The following is a 16,271-nucleotide window of genomic DNA, read 5'->3' on the forward strand; positions in this document are numbered from 1 at the left end:
AGGCTACACGGGGGATCTTTGTCTGTGTGGTGTGTGTGTGTGTGTAACAGCACTTGCCTCTACAGCCTGCTAGAGGCTACACGGGGGATCTTTGTCTGTGTGTGGTGTGTGTGTGTGTAACAGCACTTGCCTCTACAGCCTGCTAGAGGCTACACGGGGGATCTTTGTCTGTGTTTGTTGTGTGTGTAACAGCACTTGCCTCTATGGCCTCCTAGAGACTACACGGGGGATCTTTATCTGTGTGTTGTGTGTGTAACAGCACTTGCCTCTACAGCCTGCTAGAGGCTACACGGGGGATCTTTGTCTGTGTGGTGTGTGTGTGTGTGTAACAGCACTTGCCTCTACAGCATGCTAGAGGCTACACGGGGGATCTTTATCTGTGTGTAGTGTGTGTGTGTGTAACAGCACTTGCCTCTACAGCCTGCTAGAGGCTACACGGGGGATCTTTGTCTGTGTGGTGTGTGTGTGTGTAACAGCACTTGCCTTTACAGCCTGCTAGAGGCTACACGGGGGATCTTTCTCTGTGTGTGTGTGTAACAGCACTTGCCTCTACAGCCTGCTAGAGGCTACACGGGGGATCTTTGTCTGTGTGTGTGGTGTGTGTGTAACAGCACTTGCCTCTGCAGCCTGCTAGAGGCTACACGGGGGATATTTTGTCTTCGTGGCTAACGAGCACGCCCGGCCGCCTTTGTCTCCCCTGTGTTGATGTTACACACACACACAACAACGTGATATGGATGCTACACTTTTTAATGAATTTAAGGCCGACTCCCCCGACAATGCTCGCTCTTCAACACCAAAGATCCCCCAGGTAGCCTCTCGCAGGGCTGTAGGGGCAAGTGCTGTTAGCTAGCGAGTAGCAGCAGCAGTGCCTATGTACTACACACACCACACAGACAAAGCTACCCCAGGAAGCATCTAGCAGGGCTGTAGGGGCAAGTGCTGTAGGGGCAAGTGCTGTTAGCCAGCGAGTAGTAGCAGCAGTGTCTATGTACTACACACACCACACAAAGCTACCCCAGGTAGCCTGTAGCAGGGCTGTAGGGGCAAGTGCTGTAGGGGCAAGTGCTGTTAGCTAGCGAGTAGCAGCAGCAGTGTCTATGTACTATACACACCACGCACAAAGCTCCCCCAGGTAGCCTCTAGCAGGGCTGTAGGGGCAAGTGCTGTTAGCTAGCGAGTAGCAGCAACAGTGTCTGTGTACTACACACACCACACACACAGACAAAGCTACCCCAGGTAGCCTCTAGCAGGGCTGTAGGGGCAAGTGCTGTTAGCTAGCGAGTAGCAGCAGCAGTGTCTATGTACTGCACACACCACACACACAGACAAAGCTACCCCCAGGTAGCCTCTAGCAGGGCTGTAGGGGCAAGTGCTGTCAGCTAGCGAATAGCAGCAGCAGTGTCTATGCACTACACACACCACACACAAAGCTACCCCCAGGTAGCCTCTAGCAGGGCTGTAGGGGCAAGTGCTGTTAGCTAGCGAGTAGCAGCAGCAGTGTCTATGTACTACACACACCACACACAGACAAAGCTACCCGAGGTAGCCTCTAGCAGGGCTGTAGGGGCAAGTGCTTAGTAGTAGCGAGTAGCAGCAGCAGTGTCTGTGTACTACACACACCACACACAGACAAAGCTACCCCCAGGTAGCCTCTAGCAGGGCTGTAGGGGCAAGTGCTGTTAGCTAGCGAGTAGCAGCAGCAGTGTCTATGTACTACACACACCACACACAGACAAAGCTACCCCAGGTAGCCTCTAACAAGGCTGTAGGGGCAAGTGCTGTTAATAGTAGCGAGTAGCAGCAGCAGTGTCTATGTACTGCACACACCACACACACAGACAAAGCTACCCCCAGGTAGCCTCTAGCAGGGCTGTAGGGGCAAGTGCTGTCAGCTAGCGAATAGCAGCAGCAGTGTCTATGCACTACACACACCACACACAAAGCTACCCCCAGGTAGCCTCTAGCAGGGCTGTAGGGGCAAGTGCTGTTAGCTAGCGAGTAGCAGCAGCAGTGTCTATGTACTACACACACCACACACAGACAAAGCTACCCCAGGTAGCCTCTAACAGGGCTGTAGGGGCAAGTGCTGTTAGTAGTAGCGAGTAGCAGCAGCAGTGTCTATGTACTACACACACCACACAAAGCTCCGCCAGGTAGCCTCTAGCAGGGCTGTAGGGGCAAGTGCTGTTAGCTAGCGAGTAGTAGCAGCAGTGTCTATGTACTACACACACACAGACAAAGCTACCCCCAGGTAGCCTCTAGCAGGGCTGTAGGGGCAAGTGCTGGAAGCGAGCACCTATGAAGGCCGGCCGCTGTGACATACACACATAGACACGAGGGCGACGTTTCGTACACGCGGCTACACCAGGTTACTCATTTCGAGGCTGAGTCGACCTTAGGGGAGGGAGGCCCAGTAGTCTACCGGTCGGCGAGAGGGCGCGGTGGTGGAATCGAACTTGGCTGTCGCTCCTAGCCGTGCACACACACACACAAGCTCAGACGTCAATCATTAATTACAAATAAATAATTAAGCCGTCAATCAACGAGCCAATTAACTCGCTCGCTCGCCCGCCTCCCCCCTCCCTCCCAACTTCGCTTCGCCTCTGAATGGCGGGGCAGCTCCCAATCACGTGGCGCGGCGGACTCTCGGATCGAGGAAGCGATGACGTCACAGGGCTATTTTTAGCCTCCTGCGGCCGTGACGTCACCGCTCAGCGCGGTTCCCCCACCCTTATTCAGGCCCTATGACGTCATCCGGATATGTTTGCAGTTCCTTTGGCGACACGCGTTTGACGTAAATCGCGCGACGCGCCTTGCAGAGTTGCCCGCGCGCAATGACGTCACGAACCCCGCGTCCCTCGCTCTCAACGCACGCGATGACGTACGAATCCTTATGAATAAACCAACCGATTTAAAGCTTTCGTGACTGCAGGGATTCATATTTTTGGCTCTTTCGGTAAAGTCACATAGAAGGGAAACAATAAAATAATACAATTTTTATTGTTTTATAGTTTTATTATTTTATTGTTTCCCTTTTACGTGACTTTACCGAAAGAACCAAGAATAAGCGAGATGATGTCACTGGCGCGAACGCGAGTCGACACGATGACGTCACTATCCATCGAAGTCTCCCTTGCCTCGGGCCCCCCCACTTACGTCGCGGTGACGTCAGCGTCTTTTTTATGTGCGCGATGACGTCAAAATCCACGCACGTCACGCACGTCCTCACTCACCTTGAGCATTTACCCTCTATACCCCCCCCACTTACGTCGCGACGCGGTGACGTCAGCGTATTTTTAATGTACGCGATGACGTCAAAATCCCCACGTCACGCACGTCCTCACTCACCTTGAGCATTCACCCTCTACCCCCCCCCCCACTTACGTCGCGACGCGGCGACGTCAGCCTCTTTTTAATGTGCGCGATGACGTCACCATCCACCACTTCAAGCACGTCCTCCAATCATCGGGCACCCCCCCCAGCACAACGTCCGTCGCGACGCGGTGACGTCACATCCTTTCAATGTACACCCAACGCGATGACGTCACCGTCCTTGCACGTCGCGCACGTCCTCCCTCACATTGAGCATCCCAACCCCCCCCACACATACGACGGAACGCGCTGACGTCACATCCGCTCATCATGCACCCAACGCAATGACGTCACGTTCCATCTTACGTCGGGACGCGGTGACATTACATCCTTTAAATTCGCCCAACGCGGTGACGTCTCATTCCCCCCCTCCCTCTCTACCCCCTGCGTGTTCGCTGACGTCACGCGGCACCGTGCGTGCTGACGTCACTCCCCCTCGCGTACGCGCGAACATCAAACAGGCCCCGTGCGCGCTGACGTCACCCCCACCCTCACCACCCACACCCCTTCGTGCGCGTTGACGTCACGAGCCCCCCGTTGCGCGCTGACGTCACCGACCCACCCCCTTCGTGCGCGTTGACGTGACGAGGCCCCCGTTGCGCGCTGACGTCACCGACCCACCCCCTTCGTGCGCGTGACGTCACGAGCCCCCCGTTGCGCTTTGACGTCACGGTTGTTTCAAGGTTGAGGAACGCGGCCATTTGCGTCTCTCGTTCGTCTCTCTCTGTGTGTGTCTGTGTGTATCTCGGCGTGCGATGCCTCCTCCGCTGTCTCTCGCCTCGTCCGCATGGCGCCTCGCCCGCGTGTCCGCGAGGCGGTACTCCTCGGTGGCGCACGAGGAACACAAGAGTGAGTTGGCGGCGGGGACGCGGGCTTTTGGTGGGGTGGCGGTAAGGCAAGGTCAGGATGAGGACTTCGGTGTGACGGACTAGGCCTCGGCCACGATAAGTTCAACAACGAAATTTTTTTTTTGCGGGGAAGTTTTTAAAAAATAATAATAATACTACTCTTTTAATACTCTTTGTTTAAGTCGCGGTCTGAGCTTGGCTGTGTTCGCACCAGCGCCGTCCTCACAAGACAGTTCTCCTCCCTTCACCTGACGGAGGCCGCTTGTGGTGTGTGGCCGAAACGTCGTGAGAATTTTTATTGCGTTTTTTTAAATCTTAAATCAATGTATTATTTTATTCTCAATTCTACGTGACTTTACCGAAAGAACCAAAGAATATACGTATTTCGGTAAAGTTACGTAGGCGTAAAATAAGTGGCGACGTTTCGATCGCAAAGAAATGTAATCCAGCGGTGTGGAACTTCTGAACCAATGCTGGATTTATATTTTTTTATTTTGATTTAAAGCTAATAATATGTATCATTTTATTGTTTCCCTTCAACGTGACTTTACCGAAGGAACCAAGAATAACCAATGCTGGATTATATTTTTTGTTCCGCCTGAGGACGATCGCTATTGGTGTTGCGATCGAAACGTCGTGACTTATTTTATACCTACGTCACTTCACCGAAATATATATTCTTGGTTCTTTCGGTAAAGTCACCACCACGTAGATAGGGAAACAATAAAATGATAAAAAAAATATAAAACAATAAAATTCTCACGATGTTTCGACTGCGACACAAAACAGCAATCATCATCGTCAGGTGTGAAAACCACAGCAATATTTTTTTGGTGTTGCGATCGAAACGTCGTGACTTATTTTATACCTACGTGACTTTACCGAAATATATATTCTTGGTTCTTTCGGTAAAGTCACCACCACGTAGATAGGGAAACAATAAAATGATAAAAAATATAAAACAATAAAATTATCACGACGTTTTGACTGCGACACAAAGCATCATCAGGTGTGAATTTTTTTTTTATTGTTTCCCTTCTACGTGGTGGTGACTTTACCGAAAGAACTAAGAATATGAATCCCTGCAGTCACGAAAGCTTTAAATCAAAATTTGTTTTGCCGAAATAATCAAAGACAATGGATTCCTGGACACTACACTGTACACTACTGGAGTTGGAGGTGTCTGCTCGGGCTAATTGGCGCGTTTCTTAACGTTTTAGCGAGGCTTCGAGTTGACATTAACCACAAACTCCATACGGTGTATCCCGCATTCTTGTATAGGCGTACAGGGGTTTCAATAGGGCAACAGGTTGTTAGTTTTCGTCTATTTGTGTTTCTCACTTGTGATGGTACTTTGTGGGATGAAGGTTGAGATTTACAAGGGCACGGGGGTGACCAATGAAGTCTGAATTGGTCTGGAATAAGCAGGGCACTGATGAGGAAGGGTTGACAGGTATACGCACTACACTATACACTACTACACACTACGACACTATACACTACACTATACACTACTACACACTACACTATACACTGCACTATACACTACACACTACTATACACTATACTACTATACTATACACTACTATACACTACACTACTATACACTACTATACTATACACTACTACACTATACACTACTATACACTACACTATACACTACTGTACACTACACTATACACTACACTACTACACAATCATACCTTGTCAACGCATAACGCTCACCCCGTATTTCACCCCCGGGGTGAGAGGCAAGGTCAGGAGGAGGCTTCGGTGTGACGGACTAGGCCTCGAGAAATTCTATGACGAAATTTTACGGAGATATTAATTGCAGATTGATAGGTTTATCCGACGTTCTGTTCACGCTAATTGTGCGTGTTTTTTTTTTACTTTTCGCGAGGCGTCGAGTTTACATTAACCCACACACACACAGTGTACATACCTGTCAACCCCATACAGTTTTATTTTGCCCCGTATTCTTGTACAGGGCAATGCGAGTTTTCAGGTCAACACGTTGTGCAGCCGTTTCAATACGGGCAACATTATTTGTGTTCTTCATAATAAAGGTGTTTTGGGTTAGATCGCGTTTATTTTATAAATGTGTCGTAACCCTCCACCACCCGACACGGCCAATCAGCAAAAAAAAAAGTGTCACGTTGACAAAAGACAAATAATTCACTACTTCAGCCCACCGGTGTGTTGAAGAGTTAATCCACAACATTTACAGTTTGAGTACGACGTTTCGCTGGTAAATACATCCAGCATCATCAAGCAATTCGCCCGAATGGTAAAGCCCTCTTCACTTGCTCCCGGTTTTTATATAGAGCAGCAGCAGGGTGACGTCATCACATTATTTGTGTCCGTCTATTTGTGTTCGTTTATATGTTTTGGTCTCATCTTCTTTGGTTCTTTCGGTAAAGTCACTACGTGGAATGAGAATAAAATAATGAATTGATAAAATAAAATAACACAATGTTCTCACGACGTTTCGGCCACGGCACAAGCGGCCTTCCATCGGGTGAAGGGGACGAGACTGTCTGGTAGGACAGCAGCTTTAAATCGAAATGTTTTTGTCTATTTGTTCGTGTTTATCCCTTGTGATGGGACTTTGTAGGATGAACTTTGAGGGTTAGAAGGGCATGGGGGTGACCAATCAGGTCTGAATCGGTCTGTAATAAGGGAGGCACTGCTAAGGGGTTGACAGATATGTAGTAGTGTAGTGTATAGTGTAGTGTATAGTGGAGTGTGTAGTGTAGTGTGTAGTGTAGTGTGTAGTGTAGTGTATAGTGGAGTGTATAGTGTAGTGTATAGTGTAGTGTATAGGATGAACGTTGAGATGTACAAGGGCCACGGGGGTGACCAATCAGGTCTGAATCGGTCTGTAATAAGGGAGGCACTGATCAGGGCTTGACAGATATGTAGTAGTGTAGTGTATAGTGTAGTGTAGTGTATAGTGTAGTGTGTAGTGTATAGTGGAGTGTATAGTGGAGTGTATAGTGGAGTGTATAGTGGAGTGTATAGTGGAGTGTATAGTGCAGTGTATAGTGGAGTGTATAGTGTAGTGTATAGGATGAACGTTGAGATGTACAAGGGCCACGGGGGTGACCAATGAGGTCTGAATCGGTCTGTAATAAGGGGAGGCACTGCTAAGGGGTTGACAGATATGCACACTACACTATACACTACACTATACACTACACTATACACCACTATACACTACACTATACACTACTACTGTACACTACACTATACACCACTATACACTACACCATACACTACACTATACACTACACTATACACTACACTATACACTACACTATACACTACTACTATACACTACTACTTAACACTACTACTATACAATACACTACTGTACACTACTATACACTACACTACTATACACTCGTACCTGTAAACCCATACGGTTTTCCCGTGTTCTTGTCCAGGGGAAATTGAGTTTTCAGGGCAATACGCCGTTTCAATACGGGCAAAAAAAAACCAGTTTGTGTCTATTTGTTTGTGTTTCTCCCTTGTGATGGGACTTTGTTGGATGAACGCTGATATCTATTGGGGCACGGGGGTGACCGAATAAGGTCAGAATTTTGATTTAAAGCTTTCGTGACTGCAGTAATTCATATTCTTAGTTCTTTCGGTAAAGTCACGTTGAAGGGAAACAACAAAATAATAAAATATATATAAAACAATAAAAATTCTCACGACGTTTCGGCCGTTTGTGTTATGGTCGAAACGTCGTGAGAAATTTTTATTGTTTTATATATATTTTATTATTTTGTTGTTTCCCTTCAACGTGACTTTACCGAAAGAACTAAGAATATAAGGTCAGAATTGTTTATTGCAATCCACGATTCTTTACAAAAGGTTTCTATTTTGTGTGTGAACATCTTAATGCAACTCCTGTTTTTTCCTCAAGGGTGAAAGCTCTTATTACTATTCCATGCTTTGATACTGGCACAAAAAAAGGTCCCATTTTTGCCGTGGGTTGGTTTCTTTCTTTAAACTATGGACGACACTGGTGGCGACAGCCGATGTGTTAACGATTTCGTAAAGAATTACGGACAGCGAGAGAGAGAGAGAGATGATAATAATAATATCTATTGGGGCCTTTTTGCCACTAGTATCGTCTGGCACTGAAAACAGGAGTTGCGCATCTAAGCTGTTCAAACATCAAATGGACGCGCGCCCATTGCAAAGGCATCCTCTTGTCTTGTCTGCTGGGCACCTGCATCAACCGCACGTCATCCTCGCGGTTTAAAAAAAAAAAAACCACGAAGACAGACGCGCCTCTGGTAATGCCGTCGTATGCGTTGTCCCTGAAACCGACTGGCCTCTACACGGAGAGCGACAGCCTCCTACGTGACCCCTTGTCTCTGCGCCGGGCGTTGGTGCACCAGTGAACGACGGCTGACGTGGATGCCGGAGACGACCGCTGCCAATGTCACCGTCCAGGTGGTCAAGCCACTGAGGCACCGCGTCAGCAGGAGCAGCAGCGGAGTAGTAGTAGCAGCATCATCATCAGCATCATCAGCATCATCATCATCATCATCGCCGGAGTGATGTCTCCTTTTTCTCGGATTTGCGGTCGATTCTGGACTGGTCAGTTTTGTAACTTTCCCCGAGTGTGTATCATCAGGTGTAGGCATCCGCTGCAGTGGAGATGCGGCTGAGGTTGGAACACGAGCTTCGTGGAAGTTCAAACCAAGGGGATCTTATGGATCGTGCGGTTACATCTGTGGGGACGTGATGCCTCGCAATAGGGGGTGTCTATTGGGTGTTGAGACATCTCAGCACTCCCTGTAATATTGCCGGGCGGGGTAGAGCCTTTTGTTTTTTTCATAATTTTGATACTGGCAATAGAGGGGCTCGCATTTTAGGTATATTTTTAATGCTCTAGTATATGCGAGTTAACCATTTCCCGTTCCGGGGCCATCTGCAGATTGCAAGGTGGGTGTGTGCTGTTCACCACTGAATCACCGCGCAGAGACCCCCATAGACTCACCACACAGATCCATAGACTCATCAAAAGAGACGCCATCGACTCACCACACACACACCCCATAGACTCATTAAAAGAGACCCATAGACTCACCACGCAGAGACCCATAGACTCACCACACAGACTCATAGACTCACCATGCAGAGACCCATAGACTCACCATGCAGAGACCCACAGACTCACCATGCAGAGACCCACAGACTCACCACACGGAGACCTGAAGACTCACCACACAGAGACCCAGACTCACCACACAGAGACCCATATACTCACCACACAGAGACTCATAGACTCACCATGCAGAGACCCATAGACTCACCATGCAGAGACCCATACACTCATTAAAAGAGACCCATAGACTCATCACACAGAGACCCATAGACTCACCACGCATAGACCCATAGACTCACCGCACAGAGACCCATAGACTCACCACACAGAGACCCCACAGACTCGCCACACAGAGACCCACAGACTCACCACACAGAGACCCCATAGACTCACCACACAGACCCCATAGACTCATTAAAAGAGACCCATAGACTCACCACGCAGAGACCCATAGATTCACCACACAGAGACCCCATAGACTCATTAAAATAGACCCATAGATTAATCACGCACAGACCCATAGATGCACCACACAGAGACCCATAGACTCATCACACAGAGACCCCATAGACTCACCACACAGACCCCATAGACTCATTAAAAGAGACCCATAGACTCACCACACAGACCCATAGATTCACCACACAGAGACCACATAGACTCATTAAAATAGACCCATAGATTAATCACGCACAGACCCATAGATGCACCACACAGAGACCCATAGACTCATCACACAGAGACCCCATAGACTCACCACACAGACCCCATAGACTCATTAAAAGAGACCCATAGACTCACCACACAGACCCATAGATTCACCACACAGAGACCCCATAGACTCATTAAAATAGACCCATAGATTAATCACGCACAGACCCATAGATTCACCACACAGAGACCCACAGACTCACCACACAGAGACCCATAGACTCACCACACGGAGACCTGTAGACTCACCACACAGAGACCCCATAGACTCACCACACAGACCCTATAGACTCATTAAAAGAGACCCATAGACTCGCCACGCAGAGACCCATAGACTCACCACACAGAGACCCACAGACTCACCACACAGAGAACCCATAGACTCACCACACAGACCCCATAGACTCACCACGCATAGACCCATAGACTCACCATGCAGAGACCCCACAGACTCACCACACAGAGAACCCCACAGACTCGCCACACAGAGACCCATAGACTCACCACACGAAGACCTGTAGACTCACCACACAGAGACCCCATAGACTCACCACACAGACCCTATAGACTCATTAAAAGAGACCCATAGACTCGCCACGCAGAGACCCATAGACTCACCACACAGAGACCCACAGACTCACCACACAGAGAACCCATAGACTCACCACACAGACCCCATAGACTCACCACGCATAGACCCATAGACTCACCATGCAGAGACCCCACAGACTCACCACACAGAGAACCCCACAGACTCGCCACACAGAGACCCATAGACTCACCACACGAAGACCTGTAGACTCACCACACAGAGACCCCATAGACTCACCACACAGACCCTATAGACTCATTAAAAGAGACCCATAGACTCGCCACGCAGAGACCCATAGACTCACCACACAGAGACCCACAGACTCACCACACAGAGACCCCACAGACTCACCACACAGAGAACCCCACAGACTCACCGCACAGAGACCCCAAAAGACCGGCATAGATTTTACGTTGAAAACGAATTTCTCGAGCGCTGCTTTTCTGCGTTTTTATTTTTTAGTTGTCCTTCCCGCCCCGCACCTCCAGAATGGCAGCGGTTGTTGGCAAAGCGCGCGGTGGTGCCAAAACCAAAATCATTTCGAGCGTACAACAACATCAACACTCGTGTCCTTACCCCCTCCTCCTTCACCCCGCGTGTCCGTGCCGCGCCAAGGCTCTCGCATGTGGAAGATCCTCACCTACACCGTGGCCCTGCCCGGCGTCGCCGTCTGCATGCTCAACTCGTACCTCTCGAGCCAGCACGAGCACGAGCGGGCCGAGTTCGTCCCCTACGACCACCTGCGCCTGCGTACCAAGGTGGGCCGGCGGACACGGGCGGGAGGGCAGGCGGGCTGGCGGGCGGGCGCACCCCGATACACGCATACGCGCCCGAGCACTCGCAAGCACGCTAGCATGCACCCTCGCGCCCAAACGCGCTCGCAAACGCACTCACACACACACTCACAAACACACACACACTCACAAACACACACACACACACTCACAAACACACACACACTCACAAACACTCACACACTCACAAACACTCACACACTCACAAACACACGCACACACTCACAAACACACACACACTCACAAACACACACACACTCACAAACACGCACACACTCACAAACACTCACACACTCACAAACACTCACACACTCACAAACACACGCACACACTCACAAACACGCACACACTCACAAACACGCACACACTCACAAACACTCACACACTCACAAACACACACACACTCACAAACACGCACACACTCACAAACACTCACACACTCACAAACACTCACACACTCACAAACACACGCACACACTCACAAACACGCACACACTCACAAACACGCACACACTCACAAACACTCACACACTCACAAACACACGCACACATGCGCGCAAACACACACACACACTCACGCACACCCGCACCCAAATGCGCTCACAAACACACTCACGCACACACTCACAAACACTCACACACTCACAAACACACGCACACACACACTCACGCACACCCGCACCCAAACGCGCTCACAAACACAAACACACTCACAAACACTCACAAACACACACACTCACAAACACACGCACACCCGCACCCAAACGCGCTCACAAACACTCACACACACACACTCACAAACACTCACACACACACACACACAAACACTCACAAACACACGCACACCCGCACCCAAACGCGCTCACAAACACTCACACACACACTCACAAACACTCACGCACACACACACAAACACACGCACACCCGCACCCAAACGCGCTCACAAACACACACACACTCACAAACACTCATACACACACACTCACAAACACACGCACACCCGCACCCAAACGCGCTCACAAACACTCACACACACACACACAAACACACGCACACCCGCACCCAAACGCGCTCACAAACACTCACACACACACTCACAAACACTCACACACACACACACACAAACACACGCACACCCGCACCCAAACGCGCTCACAAACACTCACACACACACTCACAAACACTCACACACACAAACACACGCACACCCGCACCCAAACGCGCTCACAAACACTCACACACACACTCACAAACACTCACACACAAACACTCACAAACACACGCACACCCGCACCCAAACGCGCTCACAAACACACACACACACTCACAAACACTCACACACAAACACTCACAAACACACGCACACCCGCACCCAAACGCGCTCACAAACATACACACACACACTCACAAACACACACACACTCACAAACACTCACACAAACACTCACAAACACACGCACACCCGCACCCAAACGCGCTCACAAACACTCACACACACACTCACAAACACTCACAAACACTCACACACACACACAAACACACGCACACCCGCACCCAAACGCGCTCACAAACACACACTCACACACACACTCACAAACACTCACACTCACAAACACTCACAAACACTCACACACACAAACAAACACACACGCACACCCTAACACGCGCACTTGACACCGCACCAGGTACTAGTTTTGTTTTTTTTGTGGCCGAGTCGACCTAGGGGAGGCCCAGGACCGGATCGGACAGTTGCCCAGCGGCGTTGGCCCGTGAGCGGGAATCGTCCTGGGCAGCCGCCGCTACGGGCACGCGCGTGTACCCCAACGCCCGTTTCAGTTGCCGGAGAGGGTGAAACCTACACACTCCTAGTGTTTTTTTCGGTAAAGTCACCACGTTGAAGGGAAACAACAAAATAATAAAAAATATATATATAAAAGACAATAAAAAAAAAATTCTCACGACGTTTCGACCATGACTCAGACGACCGTCTGAGTTGTGGTCGAAACGTCGTGAGGATTTTTTTTCGACCATAACTCAGATGACCGTTTGAGCTGTGGTCGAAACGTCGTGAGAATTATTTTTTTGTATTGTTTTAAATATATATATTTTTTTATTATTTTGTTGTTTCCCTTCAACGTTGGTGACTTTACCGAAAAAAACACTAGGGAGTGTGAATTACTGCAGTCACGCGAAAGCTTTAAATCAAGGGTGAAAAACCTATCGTTATCTTTTCATGCTTTTGACGCTGGCAACAGCGACAACAAACAACAACAACAACAAGAACAACAAACAACAAGCGGCGGCGGCTCTAAAAGCAATTAACTTCCGATCGCTCGATGCAAAGTGTCTAGCTGTGGTGGCTTCCTCATTTCTAACGGAAGAGAGCGCGTTCCAGACGGCCGCGGAAGCCGGGGCGCCCTGGTAGCGCGTGCACGCGCGCGATGCTGCGGTGAAATCAAAACGGTTTCACGATCAGATCGCGTTTATTTTATAAATGTGTCGTGTAACCCTCCCACCACCCGACGCGTCCAATCGGCAAAATAAAGTGCCACGTTGACAAAAGGCGCAAAATGGTTCACTGCTTTAGCCCACCGGCGTGCTGGAAGAGTGAATCCACAGCGTTCACAGTTTGAGGTACGACAGCATTAATCGGGCGATTCTGGCGAATTGGCGAATTGGCCGATTGATGCTGGATGGCAATTAGCAGCGAAACGTCGCGCTGCTCAAAGCTGTTAACGCTGTCGATTCACTCTTCAGCACGCCGGTGGGCTAAAGCAGCGAACCATTTTGTGCCTTTTGTCAACGTGACACTTTATTTTGCCGAGGGGCCGCGTCGGGTGGTGGTGGTGGGAGGGGGTTACACGACGCGTTCATAAATGGACGCGATCTGACCCAAGAAAAACCTTTTGCCGTGAATAATGTTGGTCGCGAAAGCCTACCCACGTGCGTTGAAGCCAAAATAAGATGGCTTCGTTTCGTTCGCGTTTGTCTTTTTTTATTTTTGTCACGATAAAAAATCAAGAGCCCTCGCAGCTCCGTCGGATTCTTCCCGCGGTCCCAACGATTTCCGGATGTCCCGTCCTGACCTCTGTCTCTCTCTCTCCCTCTCTCTCTCTCTCCCTCTCTCCCTCTCTCTCTCCCTCTCTCTCTCTCTCCCTCTCCTTCTCTCTCTCTCTTGCCGTGTCGCCAGCGCTTCCCCTGGGGCGACGGGAACCACAGCCTCTTCCACAACTCCCACGTCAACGCCCTTCCCACCGGCTACGAGGAGAAAGACCACGACAGCCACCACTAGAGAGGCGTCCCTTGCCGCCGTGCCCTCTTTGTGCCGATTCTGCTGCTCCTCCGGGCTCCTAAGGCGTGTGTGTGTGTGCGTGTGTGTGTGCGGGCGGGCGGAAACGTTGGTGGCGTGCGGATTTGCCTCCGTGAAACCTTTGCGGGCGCCTCCGTGATCTTAGAGGATTTTCTTGGGTTTCTTTTCGTTGGGTTACCCCCTCCGCCCTCCGCCCCCCTCCGCCCCCCACATACACTTGGGTGGCCCCCAATCGCTGTGCCGCTGGCATTTGCTCGACACCCACCTAAGGCCCCCCGGGCTCGCTCGTCCGTCCTGAATGTATAATGTTCCAGGAGCCCTAAACTAAACTAAACTTTAAAGGCAAATTATTTTTTTTAAATTTTTTTTTTAACATCACCACGCGTCCAAGGGTCCTCCATACGCCGACCGCTTCTCCGGAGCTCTTCTTTCGGAAGCAGACTTGGCCTCTATCGCAAGTCAACTGAAGATTTAAAAAAAATATATATATTTTTTATTTTTTACCGCACGTCCAAGGGCGGTAAAGCCCTCGGTTTGATTTCGCTTTCCGAAAGAGCAGTCGCGGCCTTGCCACGCCTGGCGAGGTACAAAAATCGTTCACCGATTCATGGGCACGATCGGACGGACGGCACGCACGGACACGCAGGCTACACGCAGGCTACACACAGGCTACACGCAGGCTACACACAGGCTACACACAGGCTACACGCAGGCTACACGCAGGCTACACGCAGGCTACACACACAGGCTACACACAGGCTACACACAGGCTACACACAGGCTACACACAGGCTACACACAGGCTACACACAGGCTACACGCAAGCTACACACAGGCTACACACACAGGCTACACGCAGGCTACACACAGGCTACACACAGGCTACACGCAGGCTACACACAGGCTACACGCAGGCTACACACAGGCTACACACAGGCTACACACAGGCTACACACAGGCTACACACAGGCTACACGCAGGCTACACGCAGGCTACACGCAGGCTACACGCAGGCTACACGCAGGCTACACGCAGGCTACACACAGGCTACACGCAGGCTACACGCAGGCTACACACGCAGGCTACACACGCAGGCTACACACGCAGGCTACACGCAGGCTACACGCAGGCTACACGCAGGCTACACACAGGCTACACACAGGCTACACACACACACACACGCTCGCCTCCCAAAGGGCCGCCTTTTAATTGCCGTAACAAATCCGCGATTCTGTCCTTTCCCCCTCCCCCGCGGGGGCGCCGCGAATAAAAACCCGAGTCACAAACGCCTCGTTCGTCCCGGCCCCTCGTGTGTGTGTGTGTGTGAGACGGTGACTTGTCCCGTGTGCTTGTGGTGTGCACGTCGCTTGGTATGCAGTGGTGCGATAGCGGAGTGTGTAGTAGTCGTAGTGGTGGTGGTAGTGTGTGTGAGTGTGCGCGTGTGTGTGTGATGAATTACGTGAAGTGTCGACACTTCACGTGGCGGCTTCAAGGTGCACATGGCCTGGCACAAGCG

General features: G+C 50.3%; 1 protein-coding gene across 1 annotated transcript; it reads left to right on the top strand.

Annotated features, from left to right (window-relative positions):
- The first annotated feature begins 4,035 nt into the window (after positions 1–4,035).
- On the top strand, positions 4,036–16,041 carry LOC116957291 (cytochrome c oxidase subunit 6A1, mitochondrial-like). The gene is made up of 3 exons (XM_032979359.2): positions 4,036–4,224; positions 11,267–11,409; positions 14,636–16,041. The coding sequence occupies exons 1-3, from the start codon at positions 4,131–4,133 to the stop codon at positions 14,735–14,737; spliced, it is 339 nt and encodes a 112-aa protein (XP_032835250.1). The 5' UTR covers positions 4,036–4,130; the 3' UTR covers positions 14,738–16,041.
- Positions 16,042–16,271: the final 230 nt, after the last annotated feature.

The sequence above is a fragment of the Petromyzon marinus genome, chromosome 72, assembly GCF_048934315.1.
Source record: "Petromyzon marinus isolate PM22_M1 ecotype Great Lakes invasive population chromosome 72, UKy_Petmar_22M1.pri1.0, whole genome shotgun sequence".
NCBI classification, from domain to species: Eukaryota; Metazoa; Chordata; class Hyperoartia; order Petromyzontiformes; family Petromyzontidae; genus Petromyzon; species Petromyzon marinus.